Source organism: Papio anubis, chromosome 16, assembly GCF_008728515.1.
Source record: "Papio anubis isolate 15944 chromosome 16, Panubis1.0, whole genome shotgun sequence".
Taxonomy (NCBI): Eukaryota; Metazoa; Chordata; class Mammalia; order Primates; family Cercopithecidae; genus Papio; species Papio anubis.
In genome coordinates, this window is record NC_044991.1 from 39770596 (window position 1) to 39796780 (window position 26185).

Here is a 26185-nt window from a genome sequence, read left to right on the forward strand (position 1 = left end):
CAGTAGAGAGGCCGATCATCAGTCACTAACATATTGAGCTGTTGTTGCTGCATCGGCTTTTCCCTGACACACCTGTAATTGTGTTGAGAAGGCACCATGTTCTGGAAACATTTTCATCACTGCCTGTATGGTGGGGGGAGGAGGTGTTGGGAGATTGAGGGCTCGTTGATGAATAAGAACAGCCTCACATGTGACCTCAATAATCAAGCAAAGCCATCTTGCTTCCTGGCAGCTGCAGTAACATAGGTTGTAAAGTATTTTTAGACATTTGGGGGTAGGGAAGGGAGGGCAGGGTGGTCCAGAAGAAACCAAAGCGTGGAGCAGATGATCACTGCAAGGCCTGATTCTCTCTATTCCAGTAGTTCTCAAATGTTAGTGTGTTTAGGAGCACACAAAGACCTGGTTAGAAACATAAATGGGCTACTCACCTGCTTTCCAAGTCCAGACATTCCAGGAACTCTGGCTCAGAAAACCTGGGTGGGCCCAGGACTCTGCATTTTAGTAAGCACCACGGGTGGCTTGATGCCAGTGGTCCTCAGTCTGCCGTTTGAAGAACACTAACACCAACCCCTGGATGACTCTGGTAGAGAAAGAATATGTAAGCTCTGCACACGACAGCCCCCAAGTCCACCAGCATCTTCACTTCTTGGGACCTGAAGAAAATGTGACAAAAGTCCTGGGCCCCTTTCTCCCAGCAAAAGGCACTTGCACACATCCACACACACAAAACTTGTGGGATAAGCTCAGACCAGTCTGTGAGCCCCTAAGAGTCTACTTAATCCAATTCACACCCCGCTGGCCCAGCCTAACCTTCTCTTAGAGACTAAGATTTAAAAGATAACTACCTCATCAGTCATTACAGACTACACCTATACTGCAGCAAGCTGGCAAATACGTCTACGTAGATGAGTGTTTTATCTACACCTTTAAAAAAAGTATAGTAAGTGCTGCATTTTTTAGATTTCTATCACTTCCAGATCATTCATTCTCTCTCCATTACTAATGCAAATGTTTCGGCAAGGTTTTCTACAAAACACCACTGACTGGCAGAACATTTTTCTACAATTACCCGGGACTATAAAGCTCCTGGTAAATTACTTAACAAGCTAAGAATTCCCAATTAAAATATTGAGTTTGTTTAACTAAATTATTGCTATGCACAACGTACAAATCCATGGAAGGAAAAATTCTACCTCTCTCCCTTGAGAATAAAAAGGATGATGTTAATCTTTGGCAGGTCAAGTCAGTAAGGTAAGGAGTTTTTTTTAACACACACACAAATGAGATTATAAGATTAAAATAACTAGGAATCTGCCCAAAACACATATACAGGAACAAACAAATAAAGCCCTTAAACCTTAAATGCACTACCCCATTAGTGTCCTGAGAGATTGGTTTAAAGTAAAACAGATGTTTTGCTCTGGTTGGAGATTAGAAATGTCTTATGTGTCAATGGTAGAAGAGAAACAGATACTAGTTTTTAATTTACCAGACATATTCCAATAGCAGAGAAAAAAACTCTTTTCAATTTTTGCAATTTCCTTAACTTGTGCTATGGATTTAAGACAGTAAGGTGAAAGTCAATTGATTAATCACTTCATCAACGGGTCCCCAACAAAGAGACAGTCATGCCAGCCTTGTAAAGGCTTCTTTTTAGCCCAATATGAGCTGACTTAGGACAACCATCTATTTAGAAACAAATTAAAGTGATAAAAGTGATTCCTTACAGCTCTCCACCAGGAAGAAAAACATCTGCTAAGCTCCCACCCTTTCATACCAAACATTCATGCAATAGGCAGGCATTTCCCCAGGCACTGACAAGGACTCAGGATACATTCTGACTGTGCAGAGCAGTGGGCTGGGCTGAGTGAGGTCAGGAGCCCCACCATCGCTACACCCAACCCACTCCCCAGAGGGTTGAGCTGATCTCATAATTCATGGAAAGCAGGTGTTCAGACAGAAAGGATCAGAAATCCAGGTGTGGTTCCATGTGTGGTGAGAGGTCTGGCCAGGTGGTGCCCTAGCCCTGGTAGGAGGCCTTCCATGCGGCAGCCTAGGTCCCAGAAGCCAGTGTCACTGACAAAGACTACACAACAGCAACAACTCTCTAATGAGGACGCTTTGCTGAGTTCCCACTACTGTTTTGGTGATACTTCAGCATAAACAAAGCTGGACTCTCAGTCAACATTTGTTCAATAAATTAATATAACAAAATGAACTAATATTACTGGAGTAATTGACAGGATCTGGCTACCATCTTGGCAACCAGACTTTAAAACATACTCCTGCAGCAAGTCAACAACTCGAGCTTGGTTCAGGCCATGTGAACATTGAAGCTGAAACCAACCGCAATTAGGGAGCTAGAATCTAGAATTCAAGCCTAAAAACAGAGTGAAAAGGAGTACATTTAAATAACTGTTCTTCCATGAATAGATGCAAAGTTATTAGCAACAACATAATTCTTCCTTATATTCAGAGTACTTCTCATTTGATTTGTCCCCCAAACTGAAATATGTAGCAAGTGAGAGCTCCCCTCTATGCACCCGTGATGGGGACACCTGGTAGAAGCAAGCCACCTGTGTGTTCATGTGTCCTTCATTTCACCTCTGGATTCCACAGCAGGTAATGAAAAGGCTGCCCCTGTCACTGGAAGTATAAATATATAAAAACCAAATGGAATTTTTTTCCCCCACAGCCCCTTACCCTACACATTTCTTTCAGATCCTACAGAAGCCATGAATGTCTCAACTCGACATTCCAAGGTCCAGGCACAGGGATGAATGCTTGCTGATAAGACAAGTATACAGAGAAAATTATGGACAAAGCAATAGTGATACTCAGATGAGCGTAAAATTAATAGCTCCGTAAAATTAACGGCACCAGGTTTCGCTAGCCAACTCATCCCAGTGATTTGTCAGTAAACACGTCCGTTAACTCAAACATGTATATTTGAAAGTTCATTTTTTTAGCTCCTTCCAGCATTTCAATTTAATGACGTCTTTAATGGCACTAAATAAATGAGAACGTAAATAATTAATGGCAACACTATGAACTAAGTGGGCCCTAGGCCCCAGGGAAGAGTCCTTCAATTACCAAATGGCCCTTCTCATCAGGAAAAACCTCCATCTGCTCCCCCATCCACGTGAGGCTCAGGAAAACAAGCCCTACTCAGGGGAAGGGCACTTAAGATTAAAACAAGACAAGAATAAGCTTCTACCATAGACATGGCAGGCTAGAGTGTTAAAATCTCCCAATATCTAGCCACCAATGGAAGAGGTCATGTACCAGCAATCATGCACTAGGCAATAATAAGCAGGATGTTCCTACCAGAATCATGTTCTCCTGCAAAAAACGTACCAGGAACAACAGCAGTCAGTTGGTTCCGCTACTGCTTCCATGTCCTGTTCCCTTTGGAAATATGTCCTTTGGAGCAAGAATGTAATGTCCTCCTTCCAACTTCTCACTGCCAGAACATAGCATGAAACCCATGCAGCAGTCTATAATATGATGGGTATGCTATATGGAAAGCATGCAGGTGTTGCAGCAGCCAGTTCTGCGAACAAGCAGCGGTCCAGTTAGAAAGGCAAACTGCTGGTTACCTTTACCAGCCCAGTCTTCACCAGCAGTAGCTGCATCACATAAGCAGAGCTCTGAGATTCTTGAAAATAAGAATCTACCCCTATTTGAAATAGAAATTTGAAAACAATTGGGAATCCCTTCTACTTTCCATATCCTTAAAGGTCAGCTAAAACCTCCAGTCCCCTAGGAGGCCCGCTTGGCTGAGCAGCAACAACAGTAACAATGGCCTTCTCTGAACCCGGGACATTCATAGACACCACAGCCCGCCAGCTGTGAGCACCACTGCTAAACAAACACCACTCCTCCCGCCCACAGACACCTCGCAGGATAGGGCAGTAAACAACACTCAGGGAGCTTGAGTTTTATGAGTGGTATGGATCATGATAGCAGATGGTGTGAAGTCTGTGAAATAAACCACCAGAGCAACAGGGCAGAGTGGCCAAATGGGTCTCCTGGGAACTGTGGGGGTCAGAGAATCTTGGAGAATGAGGAGGAGACTCTGGAATTGAGACAAGAGCTCCGAAGTAGGAAAGAGCTTGACCTTTTCAGCAAGGGAGAGGAGGCAACAGCAGATACAGTAGGTGAAGTATAGGGATGGAGGGAAAGATGGCCGCAGAGCAGGCAAGAGAGGGCCACGGACGCCTGGTCACTCAGGCCCTGGGAAATGACAGCAAGGAATGCAAGGCTTCAGCAAAATGCACTTGGAAGGCACTGAAGAGTTCTAAGGAGGAGCACAAACTCAACGGTCTTGTAACCTTTCCTAAGTTGCCTTATGCTGTCCACCTCTTTCACTGGCATTAACCTTTCAGGTTTATGTTGCCCAAAATCTATCCCTGGCTGCACAGGCTGGGCGGCAGCAGTTCCTTCTCTTCCTCACAGTGCCTAGCACACCATCAAATACCAAAATGACACTTGGTGCTTACGTACACACACAAATACATGCACACACACCCACATGCACACACACATGGGCACACCCATCCACATATACACACACATACATATATGCACACATACACATGCACACATATACATCCATATACATACACACACACATACATTGTTCATTTGTTCAGATAGTTTAAAGAACTTATTTATATTTTAAAAGAACCTGCTAAAAGAATCATTTTTCGCCGGGCGCGGTGGCTCAAGCCTGTAATCCCAGCACTTTGGGAGGCCGAGATGGGCGGATCACGAGGTCAGGAGATCGAGACCATCCTGGCTAACACAGTGAAACCCCGTCTCTACTAAGAAATACAAAAAATAGCCGGGCGAGGTGGCGGGCGCCTGTAGTCCCAGCTACTCGGGAGGCTGAGGCCGGAGAATGGCGTGAACCCGGGAGGCGGAGCTTGCAGTGAGCTGAGATCCGGCCATTGCACTCCAGCCTGGGCTACAGAGCGAGACTCCGTCTCAAAAAAAAAAAAAAAAAAAAAAAAAGAATCATTTTTCTATAATGTTGAAATTTGCCAAAAGAACCATTTTTCTTTAATGTAATTGTAGCAGTTTTCATTACTGATTGGAATATAATGGAAAAATAAAACACTGAGAATTAAAAGCTATATTGATAGAAACACATGTTTATCTATCAGTAAAAATAATTTGGCTATGTTCTTCCTATCAAAACAAAAGCAAGCAAATTAGCTATTTGCTCCAAGAGGAAGCTCCTTCTAATTTGAGAAGAAAAGGCAGAGAGAGGCCCCAGGCACAGGCCAGCACCAACCTAACACAGGACCCTTCTGCGCCTACCCGCCGCCACCTACTGGAGAGCTGGGGGCAGAGCGCAGTGCAATGCACAAGGTCTGAGGCTTTTGGGGATCAGGAAACTGGTCCACGTAAATGAAATTGACACAAGACAATTTGTGTATTTAAAAAGAAAACTCCTAAAGGATTCAGAAATAACTAAAAGTCTTTTTTATCCTTATAAGTTAACATGGCTCGTTAGAAGTTTAAAAAATGCCTACTTGAGGATTTTTTGATTTGGGGACAGTAGGTTATGTATAAAGTGTACAACATGATGCTCTGATCTACACACACATAGTGAAGTGATTACTACAGTCAAGTAAATTACATGTCCAGCATCTCACACAGTTACCATCTTTTATTCTGTGTGCACTGAGAGTTCCTAAGTCTACTCCAGAAGTTCCTAAATCTACTCCCAGTGCACAATATGATACTGCACTCCTTGTGGTGTACATTAGATCTTGAGACTTACTCATCTGAAATAACTGCATCTTTGTACCCTTTGACCTAAACAAGAAGAGGGTACTGGTTGAAAGAAAGTTGAAGATTCTAAAGGCAAAAGGTATTATTCTACCATTTCCAGAAAAATATTTAGAATGAAAAAAAGTTAGACTAAAATTTTTCTCCAAATAGAGTTAAACCAGAATAATAAATGAAGACTATGGGATAATGATCAAATAGAACCGGAGGGAGCAGCCAGAGGCAAGAGGAAAACCCAGAGAGAATGGCGTCCTGGGAAACAAGGCTCCAGCCATTTCCAGGGGCAAGTGGGCAACAGTGGCAAGACAGGGGTTCTGAAAAATGGGCATGAAATAAAGCAATGTGAGGTCACCGGTGCCCTCGGTCGGTGAGAACCTTTACAGACCCAAGGACACTACTAAAAATACAAAATTAGCAGGGCGTGGTGGTGGGCACCTGTAATACCAGCTACTCAGGAGGCTGAGGCAGGAGAATGGCTTGAACCCAGTAGGCGGAGATTGCGGTGAGCCAAGATCGTGCCATTGTGCCCCAGCCTGCGCAACAAGAGCAAGACTCCACCCCCCCCCCCCAAAAAAAAAAAAAATCTGGCTTTGAATAGGTTGCCCAGCTTCACGTTTCCATTGTGCTGTCCCTTTACCGCTGCATCACTGGCCATCACAGCATTCTAGCAAGGGAGGGAGACCAGGAAGGAAGAATGGAAATGTTTGCGCAGTCCTTCCTCCTCTGCTTGCCAGGCCCTATGTGTCTCTATCCAGTGAGTGCGTTAATTAAGCCTTTCCAAGTATGCTAAGCATCTGTGAGACCACACAGGTTCCAAGGACTATTACACATTTCCTTTCTCTACTTTAATTAACTTTTATTTCATGAAAGTTTACAAATTGGCAGCAAATCCAGGTCAGACATTGCTTTAGAAAAATGGGGATTTACAGCGAACCTTGAGGGACACATCCACCCACACCTGGGACCAAACCCACTTCAGGTAACCATTCAGAATGGGTGAACCAGCCAATCCAGGGCCATTGCTCTGCTGCCACCCAGGGGCGGGTGGGCGCCATGGCACCTGGCCAGGGGAAGAGAAGCCCAGGGGAAGAACCTGGCTCTGCACAGGACATGTCCTCTGGAATCAAAGGTAGGAGGAGGCAAGGGAGAAGTGCTGTACCCACCCACCACGGTACTCAGGAGTGCATTGTAAACATGCATTCTTGGGAAGGCAGGTATTAAAATAAATACAAGGTTACAGCAATTATGCATTTCCTCAGACCAAGGACTGTTCCAGGGACTAAAGATGTTACAGGCACCCAAGGGATGGAGCCAGGCACCAGACTCCAGGCTTACCTGCTTTGGGTCAGAGGTAGCAGTGCCGGGAGCTGGCGATTCCAGCTCTATGGTCACAGGCCCATCATTCTGAATGTGCACCTGCATGTAGGCCCCAAACTTGCCATCTGAAAAAGCAATCCAAACAGTTACCAAAAATGGAGACCCCAGATTACTCCATCCAAAAGCACACTGTATTAGTTCATTTTCACACTGCTAATAGAGACATATTCAACACTGGGCAACTTACAAAAGAAAGAGGTTTAATGGACTCACAGTTCCTCATAGCTGGAAGGCTTCACAATCATGGCAGAAGGCAAGGAAAAGCAAATCAGATCTTACATGGATGGCAGCAGACAAAAAGACAGAGACCTTGCAGGGAAACTCCCGTTTTTAAAACCGTCAGATCTCGTGAGACTTATTCACAAAATGAGAACAGCACAGGAAAGACCTGCCCCCATGATTCAATTACCTCCCACCAGGTTCCTCCCACAAAACATGCGAATTTTGAGAGTTACAATTCAAGATGAGATTTGGGTGGGGGCACAGCCAAACCATATCACACACCTAGATCAGCGTGATCCAAAACCCAGGTCACACTGAGAGAAGGAGGTTGACTGGGAGGAGGATCGGCCAGTCAACACAGGAAAAGTTGGCCAGCCCTGTAAGAGGGATGGAAATGTGGGATTAAGTAGCACAGATGCTGCTGTGTGCCCAACAGACTTGGCAAGAAATAAAAGGTCTGGTAACACCAACGGTGGGAAAGAATGTGGGTTACTGGGACTGTACATGATGGGAAGGCAAACACACAGAGCATTCTGGAAGGCCATGTTTGCACTGTATGCAGTGAAGCCCTCCATCTCCCTCCATGGAAGGCATAGCTTTTGGGCCTGCTGGGGCACAGGCAGGCCTCACACCCTGAGGTCCTTCCACAACTTGGGTGACCTCCATGAGTCTTTGTTCCTGCTACCACAACCTCACAAATTCCACCTCTGAGTCTTTCCTAGCAGTGGTCCTTAACTTCAGAAGGACTCAGCAAAATGGGAATGCCAACAGACAGCTTTCTTTGGCCCACAGACAGTAGCATTGGAAATTGTATCAGAAGGACCCAAGCTGCTGGCCATGTTTATCAGCAAGATTAATCTAGATCCTACTGGATGGTCAAAGGTGCTTAAATAATGATGACTTTCCATGACCTCCTATCAGATTAAAGTGGCGTTCAAATCAACAGAGCTTTTGTCTTATCCATGTCAGACTAACTAAAAAGACATCAGCTGAGAAGGAAATCATGTGTTTAATTGCATGCTAAAATTACGGCTACAATTAGTAGAAAATTTCAGTCACTGCTCTCCTCAGGGAGGCTGAAGGCAGGCTCAAGAGGACAGGAATTATTTCCGATCTTGAATTTCTGTTGCCAGGATATACAGCATATGCTTCACCTTGTTTATCATTCCAAATAGCAGGAAATTTATTTTCTCTTCCTCTTTTTCTTCAGTTAAGAATAGAACTATTATGTGAATTTCCATCTGTACAGATGATAAATCCAAAGACATGTTTTAAGAGATCTTAAAATGGTAACTTTTTTTTCCAGCCCAGATCAAAGGGTAAAGCCCCCAAGAGGAATTATGCTAGCCAGGGAAAATAAACACATTTTTAAAAACACACACACACACACAAAAGCATATCTATAAAACGACATCTGGGCTCCTACGGTGATATAGTCAAGTTGTTCTTGAATATTAAGTCCCAGGGTTCTTTCTACCCAGAGCTGCAGGTTAAGCACGTGTTAAACACACTTATGCTGCATGTTTAAAGCAGGAAAGCTCTCAGCTGGAGCCTAATCACCCATGAACTCATCTCCAGCAGAACTTTCCAAGGTCCTAACAGCTGCAAACCAGAGTGCCTCCCTGCAGATTGCCTGTGTAGCTACAAAAACTGGTGTCCACGTCCCTTTGGACAATGCTTCACTGACTTTTGCCGCCAGCCAAGAAGGCTCACACCACCTCTCTGGGCCCCAGTTTGTTCTGGTACAACAGGACAGTTGTCCTGGGATGGTTACAAAGGTGCACACAGGTTAGTACACAGGCCAGCACAGTGAGTGTACAGGAAATCATAGTCACTATTATTACTATTGTCATGCCTACCACTGTCCATGGTAGTGTCCAAATTGCAGGGATGGGACAGAAAAATACTGTCAAAAAAGTATACTCTGAAAGAAAAATGGGGAGAACAAAAGCCATGTACCATTGCTTCTTGGCCTGGCTGGGAACAAGCCCACATTCTCTGCTCTCCAGAGCTGGCCCTGTGTGGCCACGACTGGGCTGAACCTCAGCCAACCTCTGGGGACCAGTATGGGACATGGGCACTAGACAATGAGCCTCAGGCCAACCCATCTAAGCACATCCCCTAAAGGCAGTTCTCTGCCACCAAGGAAGCATTCTCACCCTGCAGGTTTCCTCTTCGTTCTAGTTTCAATCTGTTCAGAACCTGAGTAGGCAGGAGGCTGTTACTAATGGAAACCCCAACAGTGGGTTACAGGCTGGAACATCAAGAAATTCAGCAAATGAGTGGCATCGCGGGGTTCAAAATAAGCCTGGGGCCAGGCTGGAGCCACCACCTGCTAGAAGAGTTTGATCTGGATGTGCAGGATTGTGCCTAGAGTCTTTGGGAGTATGACTCTGGAAGCCGCTAGCATCCATGGTGGCTCTGTCCTCAAGTACAGAGCTGCTTCTACAGAGACAGGAGTGTTCCTTGGCACCCCCAGTGCCCCAGAGGCTGGGCCAGTGCCAGTGAACCACCGCTGGAACAACACAGCAGCAGAGGCCTGGCCCAAAGGTGCCTGGAAAGCTGAGGCAAAGGTTCTGAGGCCTTAGGCAGAGACCAGTAGCACTGGGAATGACATGTCCTAAGTGACTTGGAGGTGAAAATATCTGTTTCGTCAGCAAATGGGTACATTATAGGCCCTTCAGGCCCTGGCAGCTGATTTTCTCACAGTTTGAGGGCTAGGCCTAGGTCTGACTCCATTTCATACTCGGGGCCATGGAGGGAACTGGAAAGGCAGACCTGGGGCTCTTGTGGCTTCTTCCCAGGCTTTGGGCTCCCCTTATCAGGGTTCTCTGCTTGGCTCTGCAACTGCACAGAGGTGGTGTCTACATCTGAGGGTGGTGTCTACAAAAGATTCATTTCTTGGAAACAAGTGTCTCAAGCCTGGAACTTTGTAGCAAGAAGCATTGGGGGACCCAAAATACCTAATGATGGAAAAGCGAGGGCACCTTTCACTAACAGGGCCACCCTCAACTCCAAACTAAAGAGTGTCAAAGCCATGAGAAGAAATAAACATTAGGATGCTAAATGCCTAGGACCAAAATTCACCTTTAGCTGGGAAGTTAAATTCCCAACTATGCCTACATGCTGAGGTCATAAATTCAAGGCAATTAAGGTAGCCTTGTTGTGCAACAAGAGATCCAAGGCAAGGAGCTCCCTGATTATCAAACTTTGCTCAGGTATCTCTGGGCCCTGCTGGGGTCCTTGACATCACTCTGCCTGGGGTAACTCTGTAGGGTTGAAGGCTGTATGGTTGTCTAACTGAGGCTCAAGGAAGCCTGTGTGAAGATGATGCAGTGTTTGAGGCCCCCAAAGGACCTACAAGGACACCTGTATGACACATCTCAGACATGGCTTGGACAAGGCTGCTGCATGAACCCAAACTCAATCGAGCATGGACACCCTTCCACAAAGAACAGCAGGGAAGGTGGCTTCTGAGCTCATGAGGTCATGGGATGTGATTTCATATCTTACTTCCTTTGGTCTTCAAAGCTTTTGGATTTGATTACGTTTTAATCTTGGCCTGTAATTTCTCCCTGGGACTGTGATAATGGGATAGGGTCTGCATTCAAATCCAGTGCATTTCCATGTTGCTGGCATTTTATTATGAGTTTCTCATGTATTTTACTATTGCAGTATATTGTCACTTAACCTCACTGCAGCAGCTCTGGTGTGCTGGGCTGGGCATTGTGGCTGTACACGGCTTGGGAATCAGCCTAGGGAATAAGTCTTCACCTTGGGAGCAGAGTGGCCTTGGAAGGGCTTCATGGCAAGGTTCTGACCCAGTTCAGAGCCTCCAGAGACAAAAGACACAGCAGGAGCAGCCTAACAAAGGCTCCAAGGTAGACTGGTCTGAGTTGGTAAGGCTTCCTTCCCTGACAGGGCAGCCCCACGGCCAGAGTGAGCCTCTGCTCAGAACCACCTTCCATCAGTTCCTGTCACCCCCATGAGACAGTCCCTGGAGTAGCATGCCCTCTATTGTGCATGCTCTTTTTCTGTCTCTACACACACACACACACACATGCATGTACAGTTCTTCTTGTAATTATTGTTGAGAAGTAAGACAAAGTGATCCCTGTAAGTTTTCCTAAGTTAAAAGTATGTTATTATTATAGTACCATAGAATACACGGGAGAATTGGCTCACTCAGGCTGCTGTGTTGGGTATGGCCTGAAAGGAGACCCAGCTGGAGGCAGGAGGCCCATTAAGAGGCTGTCACAAAAATTCAGATGAGAGATGCAGATGGCCTGTGCCAGGGTGGGTGTAGAAGTGGCGCTCTGCTCTCAGCTTCCATGTGCATGTATGTCCCAGGTGAGGCAAACAGGATTTGCTGATAAACCAGATGTGGGGAGGAGGAGCCACACCAAATTCTGAAGTTTCACCCCATAAGTGCATTTATTAGAAAATAAGACTAAAACCGAATGAAATAAGAAACTAGGAAAACAAACCAAATAAATCAAACACTCATTAAAGCGAAGAAGATGAAGGGAAAAGAGTGAAGAAGATTAAAGCAAAACAATGAAATACCAAAAAAACTAAAAACGCTGATTAAGAAAAAAAGGGGGGAAATACAACCAAACCACATGAGAAAATGAATGTGATTCTAGATATAGAGATCTTTCAAAACCATTTTAAAAATCTATAAAATTGTCTTTCAATAAATTGGAAAATCCAGCTGTGAAGGAGACGACAAGTAAAGTTCACTGCCCAGAGGAACTTGAGGGATGTTGGGAAACTGACCAGAGCAATAGCCAAGGAATCCAGCCCAAAAAGATCACTAACAAGTTCTATTAAGCAGTAATGCCTATGTGATTTAAATTGGTCCAGACCACAGAAAAAGATGTAAAGCTTTCTACTTTGTTCTGCAAGGCCAGTATCACCCTCACACTAAAATTAGACAGGAATATTTTTTAAAGCATAGACAAATTTCTCCTTTGAATACAGATGCAAAAATTCTACACTAACAACACTTGGGAAATTTCTTGTAGGCATATATTAGAAGAACACTATGCAGTGGCCAGGGAAGGTTTAATCAGCATGGCTCACGATTAGGAAACGCATTTCTTTTATTTATTTATTTATTTTTTTCTTTTTTTTTTTGAGACGGAGTCTCGCTCTGTCACCCAGGCTGGAGTGCAATGGCGCGATCTTGGCTCACTGCAAGCTCCGCCTCCCGGGTTCACGCCATTCTCCTGCTTCAGCCTCCCGAGTAGCTGGACTACAGGCACCCACCACCATGCCCAGCTAATTTTTTGTATTTTTAGTAGAGACAGGGTTTCACCGTGTTAGCCAGGATGGTCTCGATCTCCTGACCTTGTGATCTGCCTGCCTCAGCCTCCCAAATGCTGGGATTACAGGCATGAGCCACTGCGCCTTGCCCAAAAAGTTTCTTTTAAAAAGTAAATATATTAGCCAAGATGTCCTGGAGCTAGTAATTGAAGGCTAACCAAGATAATGAGATTCACCCAGCCGTTTTAGCATACACAGATTATTTAAGAGTATAACCGGGCTGGGCGCGGTGGCTCAAGCCTGTAATCCCAGCACTTTGGGAGGCCGAGACAGGCGGATCACGAGGTCAGGAGATCGAGACCATCCTGGCTAACACGGTGAAACCCCGTCTCTACTAAAAAATACAAAAAACTAGCCGGGCGCGGTGGCGGGCGCCTGTAGTCCCAGCTACTCGGGAGGCTGAGGCAGGAGAATGGCGTGAACCCGGGAGGCGGAGCTTGCAGTGAGCTGAGATCTGGCCATTGCACTCCAGCCTGGGCGGCAGAGCGAGACTCCGTCTAAAAAAAAAAAAAAAAAAAAAAAAGAGTATAACCATTATTAAAAATACAAAAGATGTTTTTAAAGTCCTAATTTATTTTTACATTTCTAATGCAAAATATATATGGAATAAACATTTCAAACAAAAAAGATGGATTGATTAAGCAAGTACTTCAGTAATAAGTGTTATAGGCAAAGACCATGAATGGAGGCTAAAATTAGTGAGTGGGAGCAGGTTGAGTAACAGGATATTTGCATAGTCTCAAATTATCTCCACAAGAAACACTGACCAATTACAAAGTGGAAAACAGTAACTTGACAGAGAAAAATCTGGCAAATAACGAGACACGTCAACATCATGTGCCCCAACACGATGCACTGAGAAGGGTACAAGATCACTTTCGTAGTATTCCTGTCAAAAAATGCCTAACTTTAATCATGAGAAGACATCAGGCAGACACATAATGAAGGACATTCTACAAACTGACAAAATAAGTGACTCTTCAAAAGTGGCAACGTTATGAAAAACAAGGAAAGACAAGGCAATCACCACATTTTGGGAGAGACTAAGAAGCTGCAACAACTAAACGCAGTTTGGAATTCTGGATTGAATCCTGGACCAGAAAAAAGGACATCAGTGGGACAACTGGCAAAATTCAAATAAGGTCTGTAGTTTAGCCAATAGTATGTTACCAGTGTTAATTTCCTCATTTTGATAACTGTACTATGTAAGATGTTATCAATAGAAGTTGGATGAAGCTTATTATTTGTCGAACTTTTCTGTAAGCCTAAATTATTTCAAAATAAAAAGTTAACAGCCAGGCGTGGTGGCATGCACCTATAGTTCCAGGTATTTGGGAGGCTGAGAGGCAGGAGGATCACTTGAACCAGGAGTTAAAGACCAGCCTGGGCAACATGGCAATACTCTACCTCTTAAAAATTTTTTTCTTTAAATTAAGTATGGTGGCACATGCCCATAGTCCCAGGTACTTTGAGGCTAAGGCAGGAGGATTGCTTGAGCCCAGGAGCTCAAGGCTGCAGTGAGCTATGATCATAACACTGTACTCTAGCCTGGGTGACAGAATGAGACCCTATCTCAAAAAAAAAAAAAAAAAAAAAAAAAAAAAGAGCCTATGAAAGCTGTAGGAAAGTTTTTAAAAATAAAAATGAATAAAATGAAATACAAAAGAATTAAAGAAATATATTCCATCCAGCATTTTAGTTGGTTCAGTTGTTTGCCCAAGCCACTAGAAGGCTGGCGTTGCCACCAACTGAGATAGGTAAGCTGACAGTGTGATGGTTTGGGGTTAGGAAGTGAAATTAAGAGGTCAGGGTTAGACACATTGAGTTTGGGGGTCTCTTAGACACCCAAGTAGGGATATGTAAACAGGCAGCCAACCTTAATGTGTCTAATGCAGGGACCCAGAGAATTCATAAATTTAACACACTCCAGGTAAAAATAATATGATTACTTTCTGGAAGTATATAAGCTGATTTAAAAATTCATATGAAAAAATAAACATTTAAGAAGAGCTAGGAAAAACTCTAAAGAACAATGTGGGAGAAATTAACCTTACCTGATAGGAAAGCATAGTAAAAATCCTCAATAACTAAAAGAGTGTGTTCAGCATATAAACAGATAAGACAGATGGACAAAAAGGATAGAAAGCAAATTTTTTCAGTGAATGGAAGTTTTTTTAAATTAAAATTATAAACTAAAAATAATAAAGTTTAAAAGTTCAAAAATACATACAAGAATTTACTGGAAGATAAAGTCAGAAACTCAAATTAGTAAAGCTAAAGGCGGCTTTTTAAATAAATAGTTTTGGGAAGCCATTTAGTAAATACCTGAAGAAAAAGATAAGTGTTCAATCCATGCTTTACATTTATATGGGATAAACTACAAACAGATAAAAGATTTCAAAGTAAAAAATGAAAGCAAAAAAGCAGAAGAGGAGGCCAAGTGTGATGGCTCACGCCTGTAATCCCAGCACTTTGGGAGGCCGAGGCAGGCAGATAGCCTGAGCTCAGGAGTTCGAGACCAGCCTGGGCAACACGGTGAAATCCTGTCTTTACTAAAATATAAAGAATTAGCCGGGCGTGGCGGTATGTGCCTGTAGTCCCAGCTACTCAGGAGGCTGAGGCAGGAGAATCCAGGAGGCAGAGGTTGCAGTGAGCCAAGATTGCACCACCGCACTCCAGTCTGGGTGACAGAGTGAGACTCATCTCCAAAAAAAAAAAAAAAAAAAAAAAGCAGGAGAGGGGAAAATAGCCAAATTTCTTTGTAATTTTGGAGTAGAAAATGTCATATGAATCATAGGAAACTTGATTCAAAAGCCAGCAGCCATTTCAAAAAATTGACAATCTACTGCTTAAGGATCAAAATTGTCTACCCAGCAGTCCCTTAAGCAAGGTCAAAGAGTAAATGACAAAATAGAGAAAGATATTCACAACTCATAGCATGTATAAAGCACTCAAAGAAATAAAAACCCTGACAAATAACTTCACAGAAAAAATGAACAGGCCAGGGGAGGTAGTTCATGCCTGTAATCCCAGCACTTCGGAGGCTAAGGTGGGAAGATAGCTTGAGCCTAGGAACTTGAGACCAGCCTGGGTAACATAGTGAGACCCTGTCTCTACAAAGTATAAAAATAGCCAGGCACGGTGACTCACGCCTGTGATCCCAGCACTTTGGAAGGCCGAAGCAGGTGGAATACCTGAGATCAGGAGTTCGAGACAAGCCTGGCCAACATGGTAAAACCCCATCTCTACTAAAAATACAAAAATTAGTTGGGTGTGGTGGTGGATGCCTGTAATCCCAGCTACTCAGGAGGCTGAGGCAGGAGTATCACTTGAACCAGGGAAGTAGAGGTTGTAGTGAGCCAAGATGATGCCATTACACTCCAGCCTGGGCAAGAAGAACAAAATTCCATCTCAAAAAAAAAAAAATTTTATATATATATGTGTGTGTGTGTGTATATAATTATATATGTCTCTATATGTATACATATATATGTAAACATATATACACATATATGTATGTATATACAATGTTTGTATTATTATATGCGTATTAATATGTATTAATATTACATATGTATTTATATATATAATTTTTATATATATTAGCTGGGCATGGTTGTACATGCCTGTGGTCCCAGCTACTCAGGAGGCTGAGGTGGGAGGATTGCTTTAGCCTGGGAGGTCAAGGCTGCAGTGACCCATGATCACGCTGCCACTACATTCCAGCCTGGATGACAAAGAGCCAGATCCTGTCTCAAAAAAACAACAAAAAAAGGACAAAGCACGTAAACAGCTAAGAGAAAAGGAAATACAAATCAGTCAAACATCTGAAAAAATGTCCAACCACACACTGTACATTAAAACTACAATGGGATATCTATTAGATGGGTGAAATTCTAGAAGTTCAAAATACACTCTGCCAACAGAGCTAGGAGAAATATGGTAGTCTTACACTGCAGAAAGGTGCGGTGCCTACAAACAGCTATCTGGCACCATCTATCCCATTTCTGAGAATTTCTCCAACAGGTATCTCCCGACTGCATATGAAGTGGCACACGTACAACTGTATTCATCATGTCACTATTTTTAAGAGACAAAAATGAGAAATAACCCAGGAGTCCAACAATACAAGATCTATTAAATAAGCCAGGCTATAGTCCTGCCATAGAACAGTACACAGCAGTTTAAAAAGAGAGATTTAATTTGTTCAGAATAGAAAAGAAAAAAAAAGAAGTCTCTATGAACTGGTATGAAAATAATCTCGGGCCGGGCGCGGTGGCTCAAGCCTGTAATCCCAGCATTTTGGGAGGCCGAGACAGGCGGATCACAAGGTCAGGAGATCGAGACCATCCTGGCTAACACGGTGAAACCCCGTCTCTACTAAAAAAATACAAAAAACTAGCTGGGCGTGGTGGCGGACGCCTGTAGTCCCAGCTACTCGGGAGGCTGAGGCAGGAGAATGGCTTGAACCCGGGAGGCGGAGCTTGCAGTGAGCTGAGATCTGGCCACTGCACTCCAGCCTGGGCGACAGAGCGAGACTCCATCTCAAAAAAAAAAAAAAAAAAAAGAAAAGAAAATAATCTCTAGGACACACTGTGAAAATTTTTTTAAAGCCAAGATACAAAACAGTACCTCACATCATACCTTTTGTATAGAAAGGGAAATATTTTTTAAAAATTCATATTTGCTCACATTTGCAAATGGATAGATGGATAGAAAAAATTAATAAAAGTGATTATCTCTAGAGAGCAAGCAAAACAGGCTGGACAGAGACACGAATGAGAGCAAACCTTTCCAATTTAGACCTTTTCATATCATTTTGATATTTGAACTACCTCATCATACTACCTATTCAAGCATTAATTAGAAGAATAAAGTTAGAGGACTCACACCTCCCAATTTCAAAACTTACTACAAAGTTACAGTAATCAAAACAGTATGGTACTGTGTAAGGACAGAAACATAGAACAATGAAATAGAACTGAGAGTCCAGAAGTAAACCCTCATATATATGGTCACAAATATATATGTGTGTATATGTATATACATTATATTATATATATACATTACAAAAAATTATATATATAGAATATAATATATTCTATTTTTTTTTTTTTCCTGAATTCATAGTCCCTGAATCAATAAGGTTTTGAACTCTTCCCATTCCTCCTGTTGAATGATTCAGACTTTTCCTTGCATCCCAAGTCACCTTACTTACTTGGATTGTAACAACAGTGAACAGAAGTTTCTTTCTACCTATGCCTGTATCTTCTTTTAAAATTTGTCTTTATTTCTTCCAACTGAATTGCCATAATAGACTCTTGGGCAAGGAGAAAGAACTGATCCTGCAATTCATGGTCAGAAGTGTGGACGAAATTCAGGAAATGAGATAAAAGAGAGGAAGGAGAATAAGGACAGGAGGGGGAAAGAGCCCAGAGAGAATGGAAAGAATAGAAAGGATGGCAAGGTCACCAAAATGGGCCAGTCCTCATCTCCTGAGACCCAGAGGAATTCATTGCACAAAATAACAAAGCACCTGCTGTGCATAAGGCACGCTGCCATTATTGCAGGAGTGCAAAACCCCACCATACCACTGACACTGCTTTTTAAAAAAAAATTTTTTTAGAGACAGGGTCTTACTCCATCACCCAGGCTAGAGTGCAGCAGCGTGACCATAGCTTGCTGCGGCCTTGAACTCCTGGGCTCAAGCAATCTCCTGACTCAGCCTCTCAAGTAGCTGGGACTACAGGCGTGCACCACCACACTCAGCTAATTTTTTCTTTTCTTTTCTTTTTTTTTTTTTTTCTTTTTTTTTTTTGTAGAGATGGGGTCTTGCTATGTTGCCCAGGCTGGTCTAGAACTCCTGGGCTGAAGTGATTCTCCTGCTTCGACCTCCCAAAGTGCTGGGATTACAGGCGTGAGCCACTGTGGTGGCTGACATTGCTTTTAGGGTGACCATGGTTATTTTAGGTAGGGGAAGGGAGAACTGGCAAGATCAGGTTGCTGTTCACAATAGATAATCAACTAAGCACATCAAGGAAATCATGAAAAGATAGAGTTTAATAATGAAAGTGGATACATTTGGGAAAAGGGATGCTAAATTGTAGCTATGGAGATGATGTAAGTGTAAGACCAAAAAAGTGACATGCAGGAATAAATATGGAAGTCAGTAAGCAAATAGTGAATAGAGTGAAAGAAAAGAATGAGAGAAAATATAAACCTATTTGGCCAAAATCAGTTGGACATCTGTGTCAAACTTTTACACAAGAGCATCAGCCTGGACCAGTCTGCCAACCCTACCATTCATTAACAATGAAGACACGATCCCACGTTGTAATTTCCTAAATTTACAAGAAAAATAATGCCTTTGGCATCATAGTCTTTGCCAAAGTATATAAAACAGGCTTCCACTGAAAGTTCACTCATGCTGTTAAAATGCTTTAAATAGTAAACATTAGAAAATTAAACAAATCCACAGAAATCAAGTACCAAGCACAAAACAAAAACTAGACGTGGTCTTCCAGCTCCTGGCACCTTTTTGCATTATGAAGTGGGAGAGGCACGGGCATCATGGACGCCCCACGGAGCACACAGAGCAGAAGCGGTCATAAACTGCTGCTCTCCTAACATGTGTGTCCACATTTCTCTAGCTCTTAGACGCCCACAACAAATCAGGCCCAGCAGAGAATATACAGGTAATCCTTTTGAATACTGCAGCTGCTTCTGATTTGCTGAACAAAGCTGACCGGTGAATGTTTTCCTGAGCCCATTACAAACGCCTCAGAGCTGGAACTAGAAGCTTGAGCGGAGGTTGCTCTTCTCCACTATTCCATTTTGGTTTAACTTTTTTTTTTTTTCTAACTATAAAAGCAATGCATGTTTAACACTCAACTTGGAGAGTGTTCAATGCCTCCTGTCAAATGAGGCCTTCAGCATTCATGTGAAGGCTGGAGATCCCTGAGGGGCTGCAGAGGACACAAGTGACCCAGTTTCCTGTGCCTATTCAGTCAGTCTGGGGACCCAATAATGCACCCTCAACCTTTAGCTCATTCTCAGTAGAATGGAAAATATGATAGGACTATGCACTAGAGTTTTTCCCCTAAAGCAATGATTTGAGAAACAGCCATGAAATGAGGAAAGTTCCACCCTTTGAGAGCAGCAGGGTTATGAGCTGTGGAAGACTAGAGATGGCTGCAAACTCTTTGACACTCCTGCCATTGCAGGGTGGGACTGTATCCCCTTCCCTTGAATCTGGGTAGGCTGTGAGACTGCTTTGACCAACACTGTATGACAGAAGTGAGGCTGTGCCACTTTCCAGGCCTGGTCTGAAGGGATCAGCACATCTGTTACCATCTTGGGACACCTGCTCTTGCAATGCTCACTGTGAAGGAAGCCAGCACCATGTTATGAAGCCAACTGCCCTGAGACCACCAGGTTGGGAGGAGCCCAGTAACATGGCGAGGCTGAGGATGAGAAGTGGGGAGGAGTAGGGGCAGGAGAGTAGAAAGGGGAAGATTTTAGAAGGAAGATTTTAGAAGGCCATTTTAGAAGGAAGAAAGGAAGGAAGGGATTGAAGGAGAGTGGAAGAAAGAGTGAGCAGGAGGAAGGAAGACAGGAAGGGAAGGAGGGAGGGAGAAGGGAAAATGTGTGCAAGCCTAGGGAGCTTGCTGGGACACAGGAAAAGCCTCTAAATGGGCCCACACAAAAACACTTCCTGATACTACAGCCTGCAGCTTCTCTCATCCTTCTCATCTCAGCTTAAATATCTCTCCCGGCTGTCTTTGCCGCTAACAAACATAGAAGTCAGCCAGTGCACCAGATGACCAAGTTGCCAGATTGCCAACAGTGTTTTTCAGCAATGTGGTCTCTCTTCCATTCCTCCATCCAAGTCTGTCCCTGAACTTCTTGAACCTGCTCAGGCCAGTCACGCACCTGCCTAGAGCTGGATACTCTAGCGGCTTTACTGGGGACCTGGCCATGAACTCTGTCATTTCTCTAGCCGAAGCAGACAGCTAATCCTCCTGCCCTGATGTTCATCCTATCCCTACCTTGTCTCCTATGCAAAGAGGAGTGCATTTTTACACAATGCATTCAGGATATCACCTGGCCCAGGTTTTCCTGAGAACTGCACTGCCACAGGGCTGCTTCTGTGGGTGTCCAGTCATCCTAGTTTGCCCAGGACTTAAGGGTTTCTAGGGATGTGGGATGCTCAGTGCTTGAGCAGGAGCATGCTGGGAAAACCTGATCTCTCCTCTGAGGCTGGTCTGTCCAGTGCCCCAGGTCATTACAATAGAAGAAGAGGCTCAGAGAGTTTAAAAAAAAAAAAATAGGCCGGATGCAGTGGCTCACACCTGTAATCCCAGGACTTTGGGAGGCCAAGGCAGGCAGATCACTTAAGCCCAGGAGTTTGAGACCAGCCTGCGCAACATGGCGAAATTGTCTCCAATCTTTTACACTTTATGTAAAATATAAAAGAAAAACAGTGGGGGTGTTTCCAATTTAAACAGCACACCAGTCAATATTTAACGAGGGGCAACAGCACATACCCACATACAGGCACAAAGCTCAACAACATTCTGCATGGGGATTGGTTTGATGAGTCAGGAAGATTCAACAAATGACCTACACACAGCTCTGGCAATATCATACCCAAGCACATGTGCAGCCACCACCTTAGCACCTAACCCTGTTATTCATCCCTAACACTCCCTCAAAGCATGCACCACACCAGTCACCTCAGAAGGTTCTGTGGACACTTGTTTCTGAAAGGAGAATCGCTCATATACAACTGGTAAATGAAAGTGCATATACCACAGAGGCTGTATCTGGGCAGAGGTGGGTTTTCTCAGACAAGGAGAGCCAGAATAGTGGGAATAAAATGACGGCCTTCAGCAAAAAAGCCCTAAGCACTGGCAGCAGAAGCCCCTAAAAATATCTTATTAAAATAAAAAACAAGTGCCTACTGCTTTCCAACCCAGCCACAGGACTTTGGCATTCTGCTATTAACTCCATTTTTCCCATAAGCCCTGAGAGTTTTAGCAGCGGTTTTACAGAGCAGGAGGTTTCTTAGGAACGTTTACCACGCTGCAGCAGAAACAGCCACACTGGTTTAGTATCTCTCTTCTCTAGACCATGAGCTCCTTCAGGACAGGAACTGCATCACTCTTACTTGGCACTATATACCCAGAGCCTAGCACAAGGGCTGACAGATAAAGTGTCTTGTTGACGGATAAGTCACAAAACTGACTTGAATGGAACCAATAACATCTTCTGCAGCAGAAACAGGACTAAAACCCTGGATGAATATCACTGCTCAGAGAGGAAGGACACTCTGGCCTCAGGGCACACTGCACCCCTTCCTAGGCCCAAATGAGGCCCAAAAACCCCTCCGCTGATTTCCTTGATCATGACGGAGAAGGCAGGAAAGTCCCAGTAGACTCAATAAATACAAAAAGATAATAGAAAAGGGCCAGGCGCAGTGGCTCACGCCTGTAATCCTGGCACTTTAGGAGGCGGAGGTGGGCAGATCACTTGAGGTCAGGAGTTCCAGACCAACCTGGCCAACATGGTGAAACCCTGTCTCTACTCAAAATACAAAAATTAGCCCGGTGTGGTGGCAGGCACCTGTAGTCCCAGCTACTCAGGAGGCTGAGGCAGGAGAATCGCTTGAACCTGCGAGGAGGAGGTTGCAGTGAGCCCAGAGTGCGCCAGTGCACTCCAGCCTGGGCGACAAAGCGAGACTGTCTCAAAATAAAAGAAAAGAAAGATAACAGAAAAGGCCAAGAAGATGTGAATTTTACAGTGAAGCAAAGATATCAGTGAAGCTCAGGTTCTAGAGACAGCTGCTGGTTCAAGTCCAGGCTTTGCCATTTATGTGCTGAGTGACCTTCCATAGGTTACCCTGCTGCACCTCACCTACAGAATGGCAGTAATCCTCATATTCACCTCTTAGGATTGTTGTGAGGATTCAACGAGATAACGAATGAAAGAGTGTTTGCTTTGCACAGGGCCTGTATAACAAGCCCTCAACAGAGGTATTTTGGCATGTTATTAACTAACAATAATAATAAACATGTATGGGCCGGGCACGGTGGCTCACCCCTGTAATCCCAGCACTTAAGGCAGGTGGATCACAAGGTCAGAAAGTCGAGACCAGCCTGGCCAAGATGGTGAAACCCCGTCTCTACTAAAAACACAAAAATTAATTAGCCAGGCACGGTGGTGGGCGCCTGCAATCCCAGCTACTCAGGAGGCTGAGGCAGGAGAATCGCTTGAACCCGGGAGGCGGAGGTTGGAGTGAGCTGACATCGCGCCACTGCACTCTAGCCTGGGTGACAGCGCAAGACTCTATCTTAATAGTAATAATAATAATAATAAACATGTGTGAGGACCAAACCGTAACTAGTTTCCCCTCCAGGGTTCCACTGTATACAGAACAAGTGAAAGAGCTTGGGGTTATATTACCAAGCAGGCCATAAAACTACAGGAGCCAAAAGAGCTGGCCTGCTGTCCGCACATGCACCACAGCAGGGACCATGTGGGAAGAGCTGTGGCAGATGAGAAAATGTCCCTAATCCCCTCCTCTGGCAGGGATGTGAGGAACACAGATAAGGAACAAAGGGGACAACGATCTTCTCTCTGTCACTAACAACAAGTAAGAGAAACAAATCAAATATAAATGTAAAATAAAATTTCACTTAGGAAAGGAGAAGGGAGTAAAAAAATGTTAAATCTAATTAAACTTTACGTTTTAAAGTGGCTGAAGTGGTCTTAAAAATCCAAAAATAAAGAAAATGTATTTAGCATTTCATCTGCATTCCAACGTCCCTTGGGCTCACAGTCTTTTCATACTGGAGCTAGAAGCCAAATTCTCAAAATTAATCAAAAGACAGCAAATGTGTAACGCATGCTCTATGCATTTTGTTTCATTGGAGGCTGTAAAAGAGATAAGGCCAAAAGAAAATGTGACACACTGTTGATATAATTGTAGGACTTCTGGAAGTTCAAAACATTTGGAAATAAATTTTGATTAAAACTGTATACGCTATATGAAAGGACAGAAGGTTAGCCCTTGACAAGGATGGAAGGGGCCCTCGGGCCTGACAACATGCATCAGGTTAAGGCATTGCCACCTACTTCGTAGCATCTAACCATGATTTTTGACTCTTATTAGGGGAATAAGAAAGTAAATCTATAACCAACATTAAAATTACTTTGCACTTGTAATCAAAATAGTTCTATGATTTGTCTTTGACTAGTCACAGAATTGTACATTCTGGTGTTTTCTGTTTTGTTTTGAGACAGGGTCTCGCTCTGTCACCCAGGCTGGAGTGCAGCAGTACCATCTCAGCTCACTGCAGCCTCAATCTCCTGTGCTCAAGTGATCCACACACCTCAGCCTCCTGAATAGCTGGGACTAGAGGCATGCAACCCCCGTGTGTGGCTAATTTTTTTGCATTTTTTGTACAGACGAGGTTTTGTCATATTGCCCAGGCTGGTCTTGAATTCCTGGGCTCAAGCAATCCACCCACCTTGGCCTCCCAAAGTGCTGGGATTACAGGCATGAGCCACCATACCCAATCATAAATTCTGGTTTTATAAGCCCAAGTCATTCTACATTTGCTTTTCCAAAATGCATTAAATTGTAATTTTAAAATCCTTTAAAAAAAACTGTTTATAATTTATGTCAATTTTTCATCAAAATGACCAGATGTATTATATACCATAAGCTTAAATTCTGATCCATTATGAAATTATTTATGATTGCCCCAGGCACTTCATATAATTACCTATATAAAAATATCGATTATTTTAAAAAGTATGCCAGGTGTGGTGGCACATCATCTGTAGTCCCAGCTTGGGAGGCTGAGGAAAAAGGATCACTTGAGCCCAGGACTTCAAGCCCAGCCTAGGTAACATAGCAAGACCCTCTCTCTCAAAAAGAAAGAAATAAATAAAAGGTGTTTTTAGGAATACAAACACCCAATAATAATAAACACTCCTCTTTAAAAATGTAGATGAAAGCAGTTTTGCTTTCATTCAAGCATTCCTTAACAACTATAAATGTTTACCCATTTAAAATGCCTTCACTTATGCTTTTCTGATATTCCTTGCTTTCATCTATGTTTCAAGGGACTTTAGAGTATTCTAAAACTCATCTGAGATTACTCAAAAATGGAATGATTCCATAAACACCTGCAAGCAGAGAAGAACAATGCTGGCAGCATCTAATCCTTGTCTCAGAAAAGAAAAATAATTACTCAGAGGACTTGACTTAATAACTCATTCTGTGAAGAAACATGTTTGCAGCAAACCATTTGAAGGATCCCAGTGGACACGCGGTAGGAAAAACCACTGGAGACCTCCATGACCAGACTTGTAAATGGAGTTCTAAATTTGGATATTTCCAGGAGAGGCAAATCTATTTTGTTCTATCAGAACCCAAGTAAGTGTGGGATTTGAATTATGGTGGGAATGTTCTGTTCATCTAGAATCCATGTATTCTTATAGCAACTGGACATCTTTTACAAGTAGGAAGAGAATTAAAAGGAAATGCCAAGGAGGAGTAGGAATATCACCCATCTAAACATGAGCACATTGAATGAGCTGACAATCCTCAATGTGGGCTCTGCTACAGAGCTTCAAAAAATTTTTCATAAATGTCATTAATTAAGGTTGAAAATAGGCCTAATAAAAATAATCTGGCCGGGCGCGGTGGCTCAAGCCTGTAATCCCAGCACTTTGGGAGGCCGAGACAGGCGGATCACGAGGTCAGGAGATCGAGACCATCCTGGCTAATACGGTGAAACCCCGTCTCTACTAAAAAATACAAAAAACTAGCCGGGCGAGGTGGCGGGTGCCTGTAGTCCCAACTACTCTGGAGGCTGAGGCAGGAGAATGGCGTGAACCTGGGAGGCGGAGCTTGCAGTGAGCTGAGATCCGGCCACTGCACTCCAGCCTGGGCGGCAGAGCGAGACTCCGTCTCAAAAAATATATATATATAATAATAATAATAATAATCTGGGTTTGTTTAATCCAGAGAGAGAAAGTGAAAGCATAGGAAACACTAAAGAGTTAACAAGTAGGATGGGCTTGGTGGCTTACGCCTGTAATCCCTGCACTTTGGGTGGCCATGTCAGGTGGATTGCTTGAGCCCAGGAGTTCAAGACCAGACTTGGCAACATAGTGAAACACCATTTCTACTAAAAAAAAAAAAATGCAAAAAAAATTAGCCAAGTGTGGTGGCACGTGCCTGTGGTCCCAGCAACTTGAGAGGCTGAGATAGGAGGATCACCTGAGCCCAGAAGGTGAAGGTTGTAGTGAGCAGAGATCTCGTACCACTGCATTCCAGCCTGGGTGACAGAGTGAGATCCTGTCTAAAAACATAATAATTATAATAATAATAATAACTGTTTACAAAAGGGTGTAACTAGAGCAACAGATACTGCAGTTCAACACT

The 26185-nt window shown here is 43.6% G+C and overlaps 1 protein-coding gene and 1 non-coding gene across 6 annotated transcripts in view; one reads left to right on the plus strand and one right to left on the minus strand.

The window, feature by feature from the left end:
- Positions 1-26185, minus strand: part of DTD1 (D-aminoacyl-tRNA deacylase 1) — a 172124-nt gene that overhangs the window by 130164 nt on the left and 15775 nt on the right. For all 5 annotated transcript variants that reach the window (XM_017945041.2, XM_021921275.1, XM_021921276.1 and 2 more), the window contains exon 4: positions 7135-7241. In XM_017945041.2, the coding sequence (XP_017800530.1) occupies positions 7135-7241 (107 nt within the window). The remainder of the gene's footprint in view (positions 1-7134; positions 7242-26185) is intronic.
- LOC116270902 lies at positions 23768-23888 on the plus strand. Its single transcript, XR_004179207.1, has one exon. It is a non-coding gene; the product is annotated as a U6atac minor spliceosomal RNA (small nuclear RNA).